The 15,060-nt window shown below is 36.1% G+C and overlaps 1 protein-coding gene across 1 annotated transcript in view; it reads right to left on the reverse strand.

Moving 5' to 3' along the window:
- CEP112 (centrosomal protein 112) overlaps positions 1-15,060 on the reverse strand; it is a 479,659-nt gene that overhangs the window by 143,320 nt on the left and 321,279 nt on the right. Inside the window, exon 22 of the mRNA XM_044003044.1 lies at positions 10,061-10,123. Coding sequence (XP_043858979.1) covers positions 10,061-10,123 — 63 coding nt within the window. The remainder of the gene's footprint in view (positions 1-10,060; positions 10,124-15,060) is intronic.

Genomic DNA, 15,060 nt, shown 5'->3' on the forward strand with positions numbered 1-15,060 from the left:
CTTAACCCTCATTGCCCCCCCCCAAAAAAAGTAGAAAAAAACATGAGGGGGTAGAAATGGGTCTCCTTGTTGAGAATCCTTTGTTGCCAAGATGTGCTTACACCACCTTTTCCCCATAGGTGGAAATTTTCTGTTCAACTCAGGGGATTTAGCCTTTGCTTTACCCACAGTTATGTGGGGTTTTTTTGGTATTGAAGTCCCTTCTCAGAGATGAATTGTCTCTAATATAAGAAGTCTCTTCAGTCTCCTTACTAGCAGGCCCCCTTCTCTCGTAAAGGCCTCTACTCTCATGACCATCTCTTCCTCAGAAGAGATTGTATAAATTAGTTCCCAGGTGTGATGTTCTATAGTCAGTGTTATCTCATATATTTTTTGTGATCCAATAGATTGGCTTATACACAGAATATTAATTGAGTGGACTTCCCAGTCCTGAGTTCTGACCTTACTTTAAATTGCATTATAGTAAATGATTCTTTGATTTTTCTTTTCAATATTCTTATCATGTCCTTGTTTTTATTTCCAAGGTTTACTCCTAAAATCAGGTAACCCCTACAAAATTTCAGTTAAAAAACATTCATATTTTTTCCCCAGACAAATGAGAGTTCAGTGACTTGCCCAGGGTCACACAGCTAGCAGGTGTCAAGTGTCCGAGGCCGGATTTGAACTCAGGTCCTCTTGAATCCAAGGCTGGTGCTCTATGCACTCACTGCACCACCTAGCTGCCCCCAAAAACATTCATATTAAATCTGGATATATTCAGCTTCAAAATACTGATAATTTATATTTAGCAAACCAACAATATTTAGTAACAAACAATGTAGTAATAATCTTTTGTAATTAACATGCCCAAATAAAGAAAAATTGGCAGGTTAATGTTATTAATCTTCAGCAGTACTTTCAAGCACTTTGCAGTATAATTCTATGAGAATGTTCCTATGTGGAATTGAAAAAAAAATCCTAGATGTAGTCCCCAACACTACACAGAGAGATTATAAGAATCAACTAACCTCACTTGTCAGTCACCACTCTCAGTCTGCTACTTGTCATCATATTTATTTTCATAATCCCAACTTGTAAAGTAACACAGGAGTATGTTTAGTATAATTGCAACCTTCTTTCACTAATTAATCATTTAGCTTAGAACCCTCATTTCAGTTTATGAGATTTTGTTTTGGGGGGGGGGGCAAAACAGGGTCACACAGCTAGTAAGTGTCAAGTGTCTGAGGCCAGATTTGAACTCAGGTCCTCCAGAATCCAGGGCCAATGCTCTATCCTCTGAGCCACCTAGATGCCCCAAGATAATATTTAATAAACCAGAGAAATCCATTTGCATGTAAGAAGTTTCTCCTATTTATGCTCATCTCAAAACCCATAATATTCTCAATATTAAATTTAAAAATTATATAATTTATTAACAACATAATCAATAATAACACAGAGACATGAATAACTATAATATTTGAACTGAGAAAGATCATAGCCAGAGTCACTTTTCATCATATTAAGTGCAGAGGACTTTTCTGGAAATGCAGTTCCACCATACAGTTTACTTAAGGGTACCAAGAAAAGTCTTCTCAAGAATTATCCTCAACTTCCTTGCAAAATAAAGGTTAAAATATTTCTTTCAAGGGGGCAGCTAGATGGTGCAGTGGTAAAGCACCGGCCTTGGATTCAGGAGGACCTGAGTTCAAATCCGGATTCAGACACTTGACACATACTAGCTGTGTGACCCTGGGCAAGTCACTTAACCCTCATTGCCCTGCCCCCCCCAAAAAAATTTCTTTCAAGAAGATTGCTCAACTAGGTCTGTATCCCAAGGAGACCATAGGAAAGGGAAAAGGACCCACATGTACAAAAATATTTATAGTAGCTCTCATTGTGGTGGCTAAGAATTGGAAATTGAGGGAATGACTCAATAGGGGAATGACTAAACAAGTTGTGGTATATGAATGTAATAGAATACTACTGTACTGTAAGAAATGATGAGCAGGAGGAGTTCAGAGAAACCTGGAAGGACTTACATGAACTTATGCTGACTGAGAGGAGCAGAACTACGAGAACACTGTACACAGTAACAGCAACATTGTGTGATAAACAATATGGATATATGTGGCTCTTCTCAGCAGTGCAATCATCCAAAACAGTTTCAAAGAACTCACGATAGAAAATGTTCTCAACATCCAGAAAAAAGAACTGTAAATTATGAATGCAGTGTTGGACTGTTTTTTCCCCTTCTTTTTTGAGGTTTTTCTCTTGTGCTCTGATTCTTTTATTATTATTATTATTATTATTATTATTATTATTTGCAGGGCAATGAGGGTTAAGTGACTTGCCCAGGGTCACACAGCTAGTGTCAAGTGTTTGAGGCCCAGATTTGAATTCAGGTCCTACTGAATCCAGGGCCAGTGCTTTATCTACTTCCACCACCTAGCTTCCCCCATTCTGAATCTTCTTTCACAAGATGACTAATGTAGAAATATGTTTAATGTGATTGTATATATACAATCTATATCAGACTGCTTTCCGTCTTGGGGAGGAGGGAGGGAAGGATGTGTGGGAGAAAAAAATTTGGAACTAAAAATCCTGTAAAAACAAATGTTGAAAACTATCCTTATATGTAACTGGAAAATAATAAAATACTTATAAAATAAAATAAATAAACTTTTAAAAAGAAGATTGTTCAAACCTCTTTCTTATCTGATGTGATGGCACATCAGACAGTATAGGACAAATGTATCTAGCTTCTTTCAGACCATCACTCTTAAAAGCCTTTCGTTCTAAACTGACTATTCATAAAAGCATAGTGAAAACTGTCCAAACTGCTAGCCAAACTGTCATTTTGAGAACATTCAATTTGATTCTTAGAGATACAGTTTATGTGGGAGAGCTTGGTGAAATATGACTCATAACAGTGCTCTTAATATTGTTTCATTCCTCTCATCTTTTTGATGTTTATATATAAACAGTCCCAGAAAAAATATTAACCCTGTTATTCTTTTATATTTACCACTCTATAGACTCTTGCACAGGTAAATAAAGTAGCTGATTTTCATGGATGAATAAAAGCATTAGTATGCAAGCACATTTTTCTCTTAGCTCATTGAAAACATGATCTTTCTTACATCTACTTGGTCTCCTGGAAAGTTTTTCAATACATGCGGTTTGGATATTATGAGGATTTGGGATGGCGGCCTCTAAAAATGTTGTTCTTAAGTTTTTCTGGATCCAGTATACTTATTGAACTGTGAGAGTTCTGTGATCATGACCAGGTTCCAGAAGAATTTATTGTTTGAATTGTCAGGCATATTTTGAGATTTGCATTTGTAGTACAGGGATTTGTTGTCTGTCTATGAAATGTAGAGAACTCCTCATCTAAAATTCTATCAACCAGATCATGCTTGCTATGTATTCAGTAGGTATTAAATTTATGCAGCCTGCAATTATATATATATAACCAAATCTATTTTTATTTTATTTCAGACTTCTTTAGGTATCCTGTCTTGCCCCTGATTTATTGACTCCTCATTTGAACTATTCTGGAGTTTATTTTTGTTCCATGCTTTCTTGTCTTTGTCTTGCAAAATTTATTGAGAGAGCTTTGCAATATCTTAGAAGATTGGGTATTCATCCTTCCTTCTCATTTTAGGATCCACTCTAATTTATTTGTTTGTACTCTAGACCTTTATCAATATTTTTCCATTTAAAATCTTTTGTGTTTCAGTCTTTTAAAAACTATTCTTTTATCACTCATATTGACTCCTCCTTTGCTGATGGATACACACTTGAGATTGGGCTGAAAAGCTAAGCTTCCCACTAAATTAGTGGATATAAGATTGTTTGGGGTAACTAAGTGATGCAGTGGATAAAATGCTGGGCCTGGAGTCAGGAAGACTAATCTTCCTGGATTCAAATCCCACCTTGGACCCTTATTGGCTATATGACCCTGGCCAAGTCACTTAACCCTCTTTTGCCTGAGTTTCCTCATCTATAAAATGAGCTGGAGAAGGAAATGGTAAACCCTTCCAATATCTGTCAAATGGGGTCACAGAATCTGTCACAACTGGAAAATGACTCAGCAATGACGGAAAGATTATTTGCCTGGGTTCTTTCCTTGTGTATCCTCTTGAGGTAGGGGTGGTGATGGGAAGGGAGAAACAGGACTGGCCTCAGCTAAGTTTTGGTGCCTTTTTTCCTTCAGGCCAAGTATAACTCAAAGCTGGTTCCCCTACCCCAATTCTTCCATTAGTTCTTCTTTTCTCATCCAGCTGGGTTATATCTGAGTCTACTGCTTTTTGTGAGGACTTTTGATCAATGTCTTTATTATCTTGGGGGGACCTAAACTAAACTCTAGTCAGAAGGCAATATTATCAAACTTCTTCTATGGAGACAGGCAGAAGATGGAGTTTGTAGGTAGAGGCTCTTCAATAGGGGAGGAGGGTCTAGACCTGAAGATGAGTCCCTGCCACAAGCCCAGAAATCCACTTTATGTCTCTGCTAGGGAATCCTAGAGGGCTCTTGGGAAGGGACATTGAATGAAATTTTTGGTTGATGTTAAATTTTTTATTTTTGATCTTTATACTGTTTGACTCCTTATATCATCTTAACTAACTGCTAATTAAGTGAATCTTGAATTTCTGATATGCTGATGTTTTCTGCATTCACTTCCTTAATGAAATATTTATTTTATTTTATTTTATTTTGGGGGGAGGCAATTGAGATTAAGTGACTTGCCCAGGGTCACACAGCTAGTGTTAAGTGTCTGAGGCCGGATTTGAATTCAGGTCCTCCTGACTCCAGGGCTGGTGCTTTATCCACTGTGCCACCTAGCTGCCCCCTGCATTCACTTCCAAGTTTGTTTGTTTTTTCTTATCTAATGATAAAGGCAATACGGTGTTCAAGTTTTCCACTACAGATACTAAGTACACATTGATGTAACCTTTCAACTCTTTTCCATGGATCACTAATAGCTTTCTCAATTTGTTTCTGCCATGGTGGTAATTGGCTTCTGTCTTTAAGGGTGGGTGTTTGTTGATAGTGCCATCTTTTCTTCTATAATTCTTACCATAGCAATGACTGCCCCATATACTGCTCTATGCAGACCCTTGAGATGATTTTACATTTTCTGTCATATAATGTAGGAAAATTTATTTATTCATGATAGTTATATTAGTTTTTAAAAAATTACTCTACTTTGGAATAAGTTATTTTCTTGTTCCTTAATATTGTTTTAGTCCATGGAAGGCCTAGGTTAGAATTACAGAAATATGAAGACAACAAGAACAACAATGTGATAGCAAAAGAAACTTTTAATGAATGGAGATAAGTTTGTGTTTCTAGCAGGAGAGGAAAGTCCTACTAATGCTCAGTGAAACAGAACCATATGTCAGGGGATTTTATGGAGCCTTGGATCTAGTTTCCAAACTGCCAAACTAAGGTAGTCTCTTTTATGCAGACTTTCCTTTGGCTTGTGATCTAGATAGTCATGTAGGTCTCCTGGAAGTTATTTGGCAGTTATTACAGATAAGGAGGGTCTGTTGGTTGCCTAGGTGTAAGCTGCATTCACTACCCAAATGACCAGAGGTTGATAGTACTGTGGAATGACTTCAGACAGTGATAAGTACTATAGGTGAAACTGAGAGAGTGCCTTTGTGAAAAAAAAAAAGCATTTTTACTTTATCTTTCTGTCTGAGTTCTTCTCCTAATTCTTTCTCTTGACATAGCTATCAAGATACACAAAATGTCTTATGCCCATATCCTTTTAAAAATCATTTGAAATTTTGTCATTTGTCATTAGCCATAATTTATGGAATTTGCATTAAATGAAGATTTTCAATCACCTCAGAGTCTTCAAGTTTGTGATCTTCAGTTTTAAGTAGCTCCTCAATTTAACGTCTTTTTTCATCCATCTGGTTTTAGGATTGAAGTTATTTTGTATGATTGCCATGTAATGGCTAGCAATATATAATGTAACTAAAGCTAAATAATGTGTGGCCTTCATTAACAGGAATGGGAAATCTTTGTCGATAACTGATGGGATTTATTTCCAATTTCATTATGATACAGTATTGGAACATGAAAATATTTATCTCTTAAGTCCAATTCATGTGCAGTCTATTTCTTCCTGCTTTAGTTTTATTTGAACCAAAGTGTTTCCAGCAGCTGGGGTATTGGTTTATCTGATTTGTTCATGTTTTGCCTTCTTACCGTAACATGAAATAGTACCACCCATTATACTGTTCTCTGCATCAAACTGATCATCACAATGGTTTCATATGGGATCAGCCTACAATCCTATGCTGCCTTATTTACTTGAAATGTTTTATCACAATAGCGGAGGTACTAACTCAAAGAGGAATATTGACAAAGGCAAATTGGCCTGGGTTTCCAGACCTTCTACAGTGGTTACCAGGCATGCCTGCTATATATTACCCTGGATGACATTTTATTCCTATGTTGCTGCCCTACCCTTTAGGATATGGAAAATGATTTGGGCTTTGAGGATGTTGTTATAGTTATCACCATTGTTGTTATATGAAGTTATGCTGGTAGAACACAACCTTTGACAGGCCCTACTAACTTGGAAAGCCTTCATGTACAGACCTTGAAAAGAATATTTATCTGATGAGCCTTGGAGAGGAAGTCATCAGGTTGGAGAGGTTGGCCACCAGGCAATGAATTTATTTGGCTATAGCAATGAAATGTTCTACAAATGCATGGAGGATTTGCTATCCATTTGAGCACACAAAGTACTTACAAAGTGAAATTACCGATTTTTTGAAGTACTTCAGAAGACTGTAAATCAACAAAATCAGTTCTTATAAAAACAAGCTTTAAATTATTTTTTGACTTGAGATTAAAAATACAAAGACAACTGTGCTTCTCAAATGATTAAGAGGGCATGAAACTGGAGGTATCTCTTATTTCAGAAGGTTTATGGCAAGAGGAAATCAGGAGTTAATAAACTTCAGATTTGGAGAAATGAACTAACATTACAGTCCAGGATATTCTGAGAAAAAGTAGACTTTCTTTCATGCAGAAAACTAAATTACACATTCTTTGTCAAATACTATATGTATGTATGGAATATAGCAGCTTTGCAAAAAACCCCAACACACTTTAAAATAAATTAATGTTTACTTAAAGCTTTTTTTTTTTTTTTTTGGTGAGGCAATTGGGGTTAAGTGACTTGCCCAGGGTCACACAGCTAATAAGTGTTAAGTTTCTGAGGCCGGATTTGAACTCAGGTACTCCTGAATCCAGGGCTGGTGCTCTATCCACTGCGCCATCTAGCTGCCCCCTACTTAAAGCTTTTGAAATGGGCTAATGACCAATTAAATATTTTATATATTTTATAAATAATACTATTGGTTACAGATCTATAATATGTAGCTAAGGAATGTGGTCCTTTTGTTCATAACAGAACAAGAGGTTAATGAAAGTAATCAAAAGAAATCGGGGGAAATCTGTTAAATCTTTTTAGTGAAGTTTACTATGATCTTTGTAGAGAACTGTATAAAGTATCCGTCTTATACTATGATTCTCAAAATAAAAGACAGCTTTAATTTGCCATTTCAAACAAAAAGAACAACTGATTGTTCAGAGAAAGAAATGTTTTGGAATGTCAACTTGGTACATGACTTTAAAACTGAGAAGTCAGGGAGAATTACCTTGGAGTAACACAGTCTCAGTATAACCACATGACAGTTGCAATGGCTTATTATACTGTTAAGCAATTATGGCACTGTATAAATGATAGTGGTCTAATTTAAGCCCTCAAAAGTAAAATAATCTAGAAAAAAAGGTTAAAATTCCAACCTTAACTCACCCAATTGCACATTTCAAATGGCAGCACAGTTAAAGGCTTAATCTGAAACATTTAGAAGAGATAAAAAGAGACAGATTGTACTGGATGGTACTTGTGAATAAACTAAAGTGTGCAGGGCAGGTATCCATTTCTCTTAGTTAGGTTTAGCATACCTGGGAACCCATTTTACCAATTAAAATGAGATAAATCTGAAGAATAAAGAGCTTAAGAATTTTTGTTTTGGGAGGGGCAATGAGGGTTAAGTGACTTGCCCTGGGTCACACAGCAAGTAAGTATCAAGTATCTGAAGCCAAATTTGAACTCAGGCCCTTCTGAATCCAGGGCTGGTGCTTTATCCACTGCGCCACCTAGCTGCCCCTGCTTAAGCATTTTTGAGATAGATATTCAGCAGAATATTTCAGATTAGACATAAACAACACTAAAATCAGATGAAAAGTAAAAAAATTCTTCAAAAAAGAGTAAGAGGGAAATGGCTATCATGTGCCCAGTAGAAATTTGCCATGTGCTGTGTTTCTAAACTTAAATTTTTGGAAATACTATCTTTAAAAAACTGCTGTGAATTTTTCTTTTTCCTTGTTCATAAAAGATGTAATTTCCCCAAAAAATATTTTCGGGAAAATATTTGAACACTGGCAATCAAGTTATGAGCACTAATTTATACAAATACAAGAAATAAAACTGTTGAGATCATTTTAAGAGCATATCATTTCCCAAATTGCAATGGTTATCATAAAATATCCATTTAAAAGATAAAACTGTGGACTTTAAGAAATTCCATATTACCCCTCATAGAATTTCATTTTTTAGAGAAATGAGCTGGGCTGATTACTTTGAAAACCTTAATTATACCATTCTCTTTTTTCTTTTTAAAAGGATAAACAAATCCCAAGCTTTTCATCTCTCTCTCTCTCCATATATATATATATATATATATACACATGCACATATATACACATACATATATACATATATACACATACATACAAACATACATTCAAATATTGTTGTCAATTGCTACTATCTTCTAGTATCCAGATCTAAAGAAAACAAAGGTTTCTGTTCATGTTTCCTGAAAGCCAGGCTATTGCAACTGTTTTTTGTTTACTAAATTTATTTTGGCTGGGGAAAATGATCTTCATTATCTATGCACCATCTTAAGAAATATGTCACCAGACCAAGCATCTGTGATTTAATTGGTGTGAAAACCCTTTCCACCATTACAGACGGCAACCCCATAGTAGATAAGTATTAGAGAGGTGCCCAAGGCTCGGGACTTGTTTATAGACACAGCTAATGTCAGAAGTAGAATTTGTACACATTTCTTTCTTGACTCCAGGTCTACATTCTAGCTATTATGCCTTATACTTCACTGTCTCTTTTTAAAATATGCACATATAATTGGTCCTATATACAGTATATCAAGTTCAAGCTACTATAAAACACAAACTTATCTAGTGGCCCAGGAGACAAGATTCCTACATTTTCCTTTGCAATCTTTATCATTAACTCACCTTAAAATGAATAAATAAGTAGTAAATAATTATCTGGATAAATATAAATAATGATTTAATGTCAAGTAACAGTCATATTTTCCCTTCTCTAAAAGAATTACTGATATAGAGTGGGAAGGGCCCTCAAATGTCATTCCCTAATCTTTATGAGGAAATTGAGGTTCAGAGAGTTTAAGTGACTTGTTTAAGGTCACAGGTAATAACTGTCAGAGAAAGGATCTGAACCTTGTTCTTCTGAAATTAAAGCCAATGATTTTTCCACTATACCACATTGCCTCCTGAGTTAGCAAGAGAGCTACTGATGCATCTGAGATTTGTTTTACATTGCAAATTTTACTGAGAAGTAGCCATATAGTTCAACAAAATGTACCAAAGTTCAGAAACGTACAAGATGATATCATCCAAAGAGTCTGAGGCCATGGATGGAGTTGTATGTAACCTCCCTTATGAAATATGCTACAGCCTTGGCGGCTGAAGTGCACTGGCCGGTTTCACAAGATACCTGAAGATATGAGGGATTATTTAATAAGATGACTGTCATGTTTAATTTTCAGGAATTTTTTCATGACATTTAAAATAAACTCTTATTTTGATAATTTGCACCCCCAGTAAAAATAAGGGAACAATGACACTGGGCCATGAAACACAGAAGGGAAGTTTTCTGGTTTAAATGTCAAAAGCAGAGTCACTACTGTGGAATTTTTGTTTATTAAAATTTGCTTACCTGTGAGGATTTGGCAAACTTCTGACTATATTCCTTCTCAATCTGCTTCAACCTGCTATTGGCCTGAAAAACACAAACACACATATACAAAAGGAAACCAGATTAGCTTAGCTGAAGAACGTGTCCAGACACTTTGCTGCTGACCTTTATGCTTGGCATCCTCTTGACATGCCTATCACCAGGCAGCTGGGATGGTTGCCAAGTACAACGCCCGTTTGTGGCAGCCACAAAAACCACAGGGCTTGCCTTTGATCTGCTGCCAACTATTCATCACTTAAAAGGCCAAAAAAATTGTACCTTTGCTGCCAATTATTAGAAAAACATGCAAATTCTGCGGATAGAAAGAGAAAAGGAAAAAGGAATAGACATACTGTAAGGGTGAAAGAGAGAAGAAAAATTGCAAAGAAGCAAATGGAAAAAAAGATATTGAGAGTAAGAGAGAGAAGAAATTCATAAAATTTTTGATGAGGAAGTTTAATAAACATTTACCTTATTTTGAAGATAAAGAGAAAATAAAATATTTAAATGGTAGAAATGTGCAATTTACTTTATGATATAATGTTTAAAAAATCAACAAAATGCCTAAATCAAATAAATTGAATGCTGGAACCATGTAATATAACTACAAAATTATAGAATCTGATTTTTATAGTGTTAACCATTGTACCATTCATTTGATACTTAGCATATGATTTGGTTATTATTTATCTTTTTATATATCTGTGCCAAGTTTTCCAAATAGATTGTAAAATGCTTGAAAAGAAAGATTATATAACTTTTATTGTTATAATTCCAGGGTTTAGAATAGGTCACATCATGTTATATGTGTTTAGTAGTATTTGACTTATTAACTCTTCTTCTGAAATATCTATGAGGAAAAGCACGGCACTTGGCAAAAAATAATGGACACAGAAATCTTAGGACAATCAAATTTTCAGGTGTCTTAAAAGGCAATGGAAAGATGCATTATGCATATTTCAATTCAATTCAATTCATTTTACAGAATAACAAAGTTAGAAAGGCCCAAAGAGGTCATCTAGGACAAACTATAATTGAATAAAAAATATTTTATAGCACACTCTATAAGCAACCATTCAATATTTGTTACAAAAATTCTAACTAGCAGGCAACTTTTATTTCCCTTTGGCATCACTTTTCAGATGAGGATAGGTCTAATTGTTAGGAAATTTATATATATATATATATATATATATATATATATATATATATATATATATATATATATATAATCTAAATTTGCTTCTTTGTAACTTTCATGCCTTTTTCCTAGTTCTGTCCTTTGGGTCCTAGAAGAACAAGTTTAACCCCTCCTTTCTGTCATGTGTCAGCCTTTCAAATATTTGGAGACAGCTATCATATCCTAAGTGTTTTCCATATTAAAAATTAACAGTTTTTTTTCCTTCAAAAGATCCTTATAAGGTATTATATTCAGGCCCTTAAATATTCTAGTTTCTTTTCTCTGGACACTTTCCAGTTTAACAATTTATTTCCTAAATATAGTATCTAGAACTAAATATAGACATAGTCTGCCCAGGGCAGAATATAACAGGATTATCACTTTCTTAGTTTTAGACACGATGCTTCTCAATGTAGCCCAAGATTGCATTTGCTTTCTTGGCTTCTAAATAACTATTGGCATAGATTGAGCTTGTAAACCACTGAAACACTCAGATCTTTTCCAGAGGAACTGGTCTCTAGCAGTGCTTCCTTCATCTAGTATTGTTAAACTGTTTTATTTTAACCTATGTATAAAAATTTATATTGATTCCTTTTCAATTTCACTTTAGATTTGGCCCAATGTATTAGCCTTTCAAGATTACTGACTTTGTCATCCAATGCCATAGCTATTCTTCCTTGTTTGGTGTAATCTGCAAATTTAATATGTAGACACTTCCTCTGAATTGAATTGAATTCAACAAAGAATAGAGATGTAAGTAAACTTGGAATAAATTGCATAAAATACAACCATGGATATGTATGATTAGAAAAAATAAGTGGGCTGTTAAAACAGTAAAGAGTAAGATGGTCACCCTGAATGTTGCACTGGTAGAATCAGAAATCAATATTAGTCTTGAATGGAGCCTTAGGAGCTATAAGGATGGTGGGAGGGAAAGATAATGAATTTTGCTCTGCTTGAGTTTGAGATGGCTAGAGAACAATTAGTTCAAGATTTTCAAAAGGAAGTTGAAGAGAGAGAGCATGCATGGGGGACAACCAATGTAAAGATATAGAGATGGGAGATGGAGTATCATATGTGAGAAGCAGCAAGTAGGCTCTTATGGATGGACCGAAGAGGCTATGGAAAGGAATAATACATAAGAGGACTTCAAAGAGGACTTCAAAGAGAGGACTATAAGCTCAATGTATGTCAATAGTGATTTAGAAGGCAAGAAAGTTAATGAAATCTTGGGTTACATTGAGAAGCATTGTGTCTAAAACTAAGAAAATGATAACTCAGTTATACTCTATCCTGGGCAGACTATGTATACATTTAGTTCTAGATACTATATTTAGGAAAAAGTTGTTAAACTGGAAAGTGTCCAGAGAAAGGAAACTAGAATATTTAAGGACCCGAATATCATACCATAAGTCAGTCTCAGTCTCTCTCTCTCTCTCTCTCTGGAGGCAATCAGGCTTAAATGACTTTCCCAGGGCCACACAGCTAATAAGTGTCTGAGGCTGGATTTGAACCCAGGCTCTCCTGACTCCAAAACCAATGCTCTACCCACTGAACCAACTAGCTGCCCCATAAGTCTCTTTTGGAAAAAAAAAACCCTAATGATTTGTAACATGGAAAAGACTTAGGACTCAATAGCTGTCTCCAAATATTTGATAGGCTGACATATGGAAAGCTTTAAACATCAAAATGAGTTAATATTTTATCTTAGTAGTAATAGAAGGACATTGGAGTCTGTGAAATAGAAGGGTGACATGGTCAGACCATCACTTTAGGATAATTGTTTCAGTTGTGTGTGGGATGGATTAGAATAGGGAAAGACTTCAGGAAGGGAGATCAAGAAGAAGGCTATTGATATAGTCCAGGCAAGAGGTAATCGGAACCGGCAATAGGTGATGGTTGTCTCAGCAGACAGAAGAGGATGCATATAATAGATGTTGTTGTTCATTCTTCATATCAAAGAGGACCAAGGACATCACAGGGTGATGTCTTGACTTGAGTGAATTGAGTTTCAGTGATGCAGAACTGGACAAAGTCATCAGCCTCACTTTTTCTTCCAAAGTCTCTGAAGTTCAGTGGCAAGACAAAGGTCAGGATGGCTGCTAATAACTTGGGATGCACTGGATGACCGTGGCATCTTTGATGTCTGACCAAGCTCCAAGCACTCCACAGTGCCTGCTTCTGCAATCTTCATGGCTGTTGGAACAAACTTCTCATTTATCCATTCCCCTGGGGGAAGTCTTCACATGCTTGGAGTAAACATCTTCTTCTCTTGCCCTGATTTAGCCTGTCTGCCAAGATGGTTTTAGTGGGACATAGCACTGTACATGCTACAGCTTCTTGGAGCCATGGGTGAGAGTTGGGTGAAAGATGAATACCAAAGGTGGGTAAGCAGCCCTGGAAAGGGCTTGGCAAGCCCCCACAAGAGAGGTACTAGTCCTCCCTGAAAACCACATACAACCCATGATAGATATAGTGGAGTTAGAAACAAGAGACATATTAAAGATATAAATGACAAGGTTTGGCACCAGAATGAGAAGACAAAGATGACACTAAGGCTGCAAGTTTAAGTGGCCATAAGGATGTTGCTGCCCTTGACAGTAAACAGAAGTTTAGAAGAGGGATTCATTGGGGGGGGGGTGAAGGAAAGATAATGATTGAGTATGAGATGTCTGTAGTACAATTAGGTCAAGATCTTAGAATGGCAGTTCATCATGTAGGACTGAAACTTAAGAGAAAGATTAAGGTTGGATATGTACATCTGGGAATAACTTGTATGGAAAAAGATCATTTAACCCATGGGAATGGGGAAGATCACCAAGTGAGAGAAGAAAAAGAGATATGGGAAGAATTCCTAGGACACAGACAAATGCAGCAGAAAGGTCAAGAAGGATGTAGTTTGAGAAAATGCCAGAGGGTTTGGCAGTTAAAATGCAAAGGGAGGGGCAGCTAGGTGGCACAGTGGATAGAGCACCAGTCCTGGAGTCAGGAGTACCTGAGTTCAAATCTGGCCTCAGACACTTAACACTTACTAGCTGTATGATCCTGGGCAAGTCACTTAACACCAATTGCCTAATTAAAAAAAAAAAGAAAAAAAATGCAAAGGGAAAGGGTGACTGGTGTATGGTAATCAATTCTATGGAGCCTGCATAGATATGCCTTGTGTGTTCCAGTCCCAAGTGACCACATGGAAGGGTAGGATGAGTCTACTTCTAGACAAGTGAGTAAGTGATGATGAAGAGTTCTCTAATTGACTGAAGAATGGAAAGAACTGATGAATCATGGGTTGATGAGCTGAAATTTAATGTGCATATAAAAGAGGCTGACTGTCCCATCTCTCCCTTCCTCTTTGTTCTTTTAAAATTAATTTTTTATTGATGTCTTTTGTTTCTTTTACACCATCAAAATCTCTCCTAGTTTTTCTCCCTCTTTTCCTTCCATTGAACTAGCCCTTAAATGAAATATTTTAAAGAAAAAGAGGAAAAAGAAAAAAAAACCTGAATATTTTGAAGAAATCTAAAAATATATGCATTGTTCCAGTACCCATACACCTCCTAACTCTATAAAGGAGTAGGATGTTGGTATCTTCTTAGGGAGACATGCTTTTTTTTTCTTTTTCTTTTTTTTTTTAGTAAGGCAATTGGAGTTAAGTGACTTGCTCAGGGTCACACAGCTAGTAAGTGTTAAGTGTCTGAGGCCGGATTTGAACTCAGGTCCTCCTGACTCCAGGGCCGGTGCTCTATCCACTGCACCATCTAGCCGCCCCATGGGAGACATGCTTTTAAAAATTATATTCTGGTAC

The sequence above is a fragment of the Dromiciops gliroides genome, chromosome 4, assembly GCF_019393635.1.
Source record: "Dromiciops gliroides isolate mDroGli1 chromosome 4, mDroGli1.pri, whole genome shotgun sequence".
Lineage (NCBI taxonomy): Eukaryota > Metazoa > Chordata > Mammalia > Microbiotheria > Microbiotheriidae > Dromiciops > Dromiciops gliroides.